The 6000-nt window shown below is 42.5% G+C and overlaps 1 protein-coding gene across 10 annotated transcripts in view; it reads left to right on the top strand.

Annotated features, from left to right (window-relative positions):
- The window catches only part of LOC111871558 (cholecystokinin receptor type A), a 578235-nt gene that overhangs the window by 539034 nt on the left and 33201 nt on the right, over window positions 1-6000 (top strand). For all 10 annotated transcript variants that reach the window (XM_033754144.1, XM_033754143.1, XM_033754138.1 and 7 more), the window contains one exon: window positions 3109-3359. In XM_033754144.1, the coding sequence (XP_033610035.1) occupies window positions 3109-3359 (251 nt within the window). The remainder of the gene's footprint in view (window positions 1-3108; window positions 3360-6000) is intronic.

The following is a 6000-nucleotide window of genomic DNA, read 5'->3' as shown; positions in this document are numbered from 1 at the left end:
GAAATTTTCATTACTTTTGTTTTCTCCACATTCATTTCCATGCCATAGCACCTTCCAATTTCAATTAGTCTATCAATCATGCCCTGTAGCACAGTTTCTTCCTTAGCCATTAACACAAGGTCATCTGCATATTTCACAGTTTGAATAATTTGCCCTCCTACTTTGAAGTCACCGAGCCCATCCAGAGCTTCCTTGGTAAGGCATTCGCTGTACAAGTTGACATAGTTGCCGGAAGCAGCGTCATAGTTTTTATGTCGAAATAAAATAATATCTTTCACAGATATAAAGAATAAATTGTACGACGTTGAATTTTTATATATAGTGAAATTTTTAATTACTGAAGAAAGTGATGTATTGCATTAACTTTATAATACTAACATCGACTTCAATTTATATTGTCCTTTAATATTTATTGTTATCATTATTTCCATATTAGTACTAGAGACATTGCCGGTCACGATAGCCGAACGGTCCACGGCATGTATTGTCTTCGCTCGCTTGGAATCCGAGATCGTGGGTTCGAATCCCACACAAGGCATGGATGTTTGGTATCTGTATATATTTATTCTATGCTTATGTTGTTCTGTGTTTAGGTAGAGGCCTTGTGACGAACTGATCACTCGTCTAAGGAGTCTTAACGCGCGTCCACATTACTCGTGCTCGTGTGACTCGCTATGCTCGCGAGTAATGTGGACGATATGACAAGTTACGAGACAAGCAAATTTTTAATTTAAAAACTATAGCCAATGAATTAAAATACGACTACAGTCTATACACACTATGAGTAAATATACGGATCCTCAAGCGCTGAAGCCTGGCGAGCAACTGAATTAGCGTGAACGAAGATTTACGAGGACAAGTAAAAGCCAGACGAGACTCCCGACGAGCAAAAGCCTGGCGAGCACGAACACGAGGACGAGTAATGTGGATGCGCCTTTACCATCTGTAAAAAATGATCACTGAAACTGAGAATTCAGCCCTATGCTCCAAACTGGGAGCGAGAGGAAGGGAACAACTAATGATATGNAATTTTTAATTTAAAAACTATAGCCAATGAATTAAAATACGACTACAGTCTATACACACTATGAGTAAATATACGGATCCTCAAGCGCTGAAGCCTGGCGAGCAACTGAATTAGCGTGAACGAAGATTTACGAGGACAAGTAAAAGCCAGACGAGACTCCCGACGAGCACAAGCCTGGCGAGCACGAACACGAACACGAGTAATGTGGATGCGCCTTTACCATCTGTAAAAATGATCAATGAAACTGAGAATTCAGCCCTATGCTCCAAACTGGGAGCGAGAGAAAGGGAACAACTACTGCAATTTGGAGCATTGCTCACATAATTTTGTTACCGGCATGTGGATTCAAGTTAGTTACAATCAAGCTGGAGCGTTAGCTTTGGAAGTCTCTGAGCAGATGTTAATTCTCTGTGGGTCAAACCTCGTTGAGTGCAGTCCATACGTCACAGTTCATATGTAATGTCTTTCTGTAATTGGGTTGGTGTAATGCAGACGTGAAGAAACTGCGGCAAACTGTGTTCCACAAGCCGCATGCCGCTATTGTAAACGGATTTTCTTGCGCGGATAACTTGTACGTAGACACCTATGCCATCAAGCCAACGTTGTTTGCGGCTCCCAGACTTACACGGCTCTAGTGTTCTTAAGTTGACCACCACTGGTACAATCCATGTGATGAAAAAATATAATTGTCGCATTTCCGCACTGGCCGGTCACCGTAGCCGAGCGGTCTAAGGCATGTACTGTCTTCGTTCGCTCGGAATCCGGGATCGTGGGTACGAATCTCAACACAAGGCATTGATGTTCGGCATGTGTATGTGTTTATTCTGTATTTATGTTGCCCTGTGATTAGGTAGAGGCCTTGCGTACGAGCTGATAACTCGTCCAAGGAGTCCTACCGCCTGTAAAATGAACAAAATGAAAAAAAAAACGACCTCGACACAGTATCTTATAAGAGGAACGGGTTAAGTAAGTAAGTAAATTTCCGCACTTCTATTGATTCATTTTAATTCAACGTACCGAACGCTTACGCTCGCGATCTCACAGAAAGGAAAAACAAAATCCGTGGCTTTAGTCCGCAAGCGAACTATACCGACCGAGCAACCGCCGCTTGTCGGAAAAAATAGTGCCAGTTTTTGCGGATAGAGGGTGTCGCGTGGTCAGCGCAACGAATCCCCACGGCCGTTAATTTCGGTTTTCTAGACCGGAGCCGCTATTTCCTTGAAATAGCTCCTAAATTATCATCACGAGGCTGACGGGACCCCGTTTCAGACACACTACTTCTCATAAAGACCTGGTAGCGCCGGGAATCGAACCCGGACCTCTGGATCTGTAGCCAGGAACTCTGACCACTAGACCACACAGAAAATACCGGATGTCCGGAAGAAAGGTATCCAAAATAAAACATTTATATCTCGGAAAGTAATTGTCATACACATATCCGGTTTATGTTATCAGCCCAATTACGCGCATGCGCCGCCACGTCTCTGCCACCATGTTATGAATCACCTGGACAGAGAGATGGCTGGGAGATAGATCGGCAGAAATGGATCAATCGCTTGCCTCCTGGGTCGCCAGATTTAACCCCACTGAATTTTTTGTTGTGGGGTTATATGAAGAGCATTGTCTCCTAGGTTCAGATCAACGATCTGCAACACCTGAAAGCCCGCATAAGGGACGCTGTGTCTACGGTAACACGAAACATGCTTCAAGTAACGTGGAACGAGGTCGAATATCGTCTTGATATTTGCCGTGGCACCAAGGGAGCCAACATTGAAACTTGCTGAGAAAGTTATACGCTCAGAAAAAACTTTGGTAGTTTCCCATTGTAGTGGTGTAACCCATAAATGTGTATAATAAAATCTTTCTGAGATATAATTATTTTATTTTGGATACCTTTCATCCGGACACTCTGTATATACGGATTGTTGTATACTATTAATTTTATTATGTAGAGGCCTATAGGTCTAAGTGGAAGATTTGTTCCTATGATATACTTTCTTCTTCATCTTCTTGTCACATGTAGGTTTATAAATGTTCAAGTTTTGCAGCTCTTAATGCTTTCGCATGATTTCTGTTATCAGTGGAGAGGACCAGCAGCTCCGCCACAGTGAACGAGGTAGTTATGACTGCCAGTAACATTAACGGGAACTCGACAACTGGCAACGCTGTGGCAACACCGTTGAGGCAACATCGTCTCTTTTCTACTCAACCGAAACAGCAACCAATATTATCGCGCCAGGCTACTGCAGCGCCAACAATATGTAGCGGCAGGGATGGGAACCATCGAAGTGCCAAGTCCGTTAAATTGTGGCTATTCAAAGGAATGGTTCAGGTAAGTGGACTGAGTATATAATTTTCATGTGGTCTAGTGGTCAAGGTCCTTAGCTACGGATCCAGAGGTCAGGGTTCGATTCCCGGCGCTCCCAGATTTTTTCTGAAAAGTAATGGGTTTGGAACGGGATCCACTCGGCCTCGTGAGGATAACTGAGGGGCTCTTTCAAGGAAATAGCGGCTCCGCTCTAGAAAATCGAGATTCACGGCCGTAGGGATCCGTTGCGCTGACCACGCGACATCCTCTATTCACTAAAGTTGGCACTGACTTAGCCGACAAGCGGCGGTCGCTCAGTTGGTGTGGTTCGTTTGCGGACTTAAACCAAGGAGTGTGTCTGGGTCTGGTCAAGTGGGATTTATGGTGGACAAAGTGGCGCTGAGGTGGGTTTTCTCTGAATACTTCGGTTTCCCCTGCCAATCTTCATTCCACCAATTGCTCCACAATCACCCTCACCTATCATCTGGGGCTGGTACAATGGGCCAGAAGTGGCCGCAGTACAAGAGACTTAGTCGCACCCCACTAGCAATAAAAAAAAGTTATTGGAAAGCCGGGATAGCGCATTTGGTATAGCACCTGATTACAGGCTGGATGACAGAAGGGTCTGAGTTCGAGTCGCGGTAGAGTCAAGAATTATTTTCTTCTCCACTTCCTCAAGGCTGGCTCTGGCTCCCACCTGGCCTCCTATCCAAAGGGTAACTTGGGTTCTTTCCCCGGTGGTAAAACGGCGGGGGCGTGATTCTAACCACTCACCACCAACTAGTACTAAGATCAAGAAAATATGGATCTATACATACACTCTCCCATACGCCTTCATTGCGTAGCGCTTAATTAGTTAAGCACAGGGACAACTTTATCTTACCTTCAAGTGGATGACAGGGGTTCTTATGTTTCAAAACGAATGGCTCATGTCAGGAATGTATCATTACGACAAGACGTTTCCTGGATATCCACGTAAGTTAAACGTTTATATAAATAAGCACCTCGAGGACTTTCCTTGAAAAGTTACTGCTGCTCTAATTTAAATTCATATGGGCACACCATAAATTCTTCTTGAATTTAGTATGTCGTTAACAACAAGAAAACAAACAAAAGGGCAATTAATAAGCTCCTTTCTTACTTTCTTTTAAACGTTGCTCGAAATGGTCTTTATGTTTACGGACACACAACTCAGCTATGCGTGAGGAAGAAAGTCGCAGAGCATTCTAAAGGCCTTGATGTATCCTTATTCTTTTGAAAATTTTAGTAATATTCTTTATTATCGCTCTGTCTGTAACTGGCCCTGCGGATGTTGACTAGGCACATAAATAATAAAGAATTGAATTGAATTTACAAATTATTTGTTTGATTTTTTTGTATACTTCTCTCCAATAATGTATTTTTCCTCCAGTGCTAGTCTGTAATGTGACTTTGACTTTATGTTATCCATAATGTAATTACTTCTATCTGCGCTCTGTTGTGTCTGTAATTGTCCTTGTGGATGTTGACTCGGCACATAAATAATAAAGAATTGAATTATTATTATTATTGTTATTATTATTATTATTGTTTGTTAACTGTTGAATCAGACATCAAACTTCCTCTCTAATATCAGATGCAGCAGTGTAGAACTTTGTTATCAAACATCCCTACAACAAACAGATGAAGAGAATTCAAGTTAGAAGAGTGCTGAGGCCAGTAAACTGGAACTTCACGTCCGAGACCAATCCAGTGGCCAGAACAATTTACGGACAGCCATTGACGCACTTGGCGGCAGGTGGCAAACCTGCTTTCATGCTGGTTTCTTTGCTTGGCTTATTCTTCAACCCTGAATGTGGAGGCGACATGTTTCTCCGAAACGTCTGTTGGCTTTCGGCGTACTACACGGAGTTGTATCCAGAAGATAGAACTCTTCAACTGATATTTAAAATTAAAAAAATTATAGGCCTAAATGCAAAATCGACACAATATAAATAAAAACCAAACCTGTGGCTGTAGAACCCGAAAGTTCAGCACCGCTAAGAAGAAATCCCGCTATTGGATAAGGTTCTGGACTTCTTTTGTTCACCTCTCACCGGCAAACCAAACTCCACTTGGTCCTCTCATCTGCCCGGTGATAAAAGCTTCCGTTTTACAAGAACTTTGCCGTTCGCAACAGTCTCTTAACTTCCAGGTTCAGTTACTGGGGAGTGAGTTTAAATGCAATTGGCGGGATATAGCTCAGCAAATTCAGTTACTTGTCTGTTATTACCGCTGATGTTTCAGGTTCAGTTCAGGAAACAGACTCACCTCCAGTCTTGTTCCTTCTCTGTGTTACCGTCATTGAAGGCCATCGGACCCATTTCATCGCTCGTTCTTAGCGAGATATCGGTAGTAAAATGTAGACGTGTGTAGAATGTGGTTTCGTTTCGGAATGCAGTGCCCAATCTCTAATAAAAGCTAGAAGATACGGGCCTTCGGACATCGAGAGAAGCTTAATATTTCTTTGCGCGAAAAATCACATCTACTTAGACCTGCAATCAAATACAAAACACTTTGATAATTTTAAATGATTCTCGAAGCTTCTGTGAAAATGGTATATTTATTATGAATTTATATTGGGCATTATCTGTTGGTTGGTGTATATTTGATATGTTACACAACGTGTCGTAAGACAAGGCTACTT

Source organism: Cryptotermes secundus, unplaced genomic scaffold (assembly GCF_002891405.2).
Source record: "Cryptotermes secundus unplaced genomic scaffold, Csec_1.0 scaffold152, whole genome shotgun sequence".
Taxonomy (NCBI): domain Eukaryota; kingdom Metazoa; phylum Arthropoda; class Insecta; order Blattodea; family Kalotermitidae; genus Cryptotermes; species Cryptotermes secundus.
This window is presented reverse-complemented; position numbering and strand designations above follow the sequence as displayed.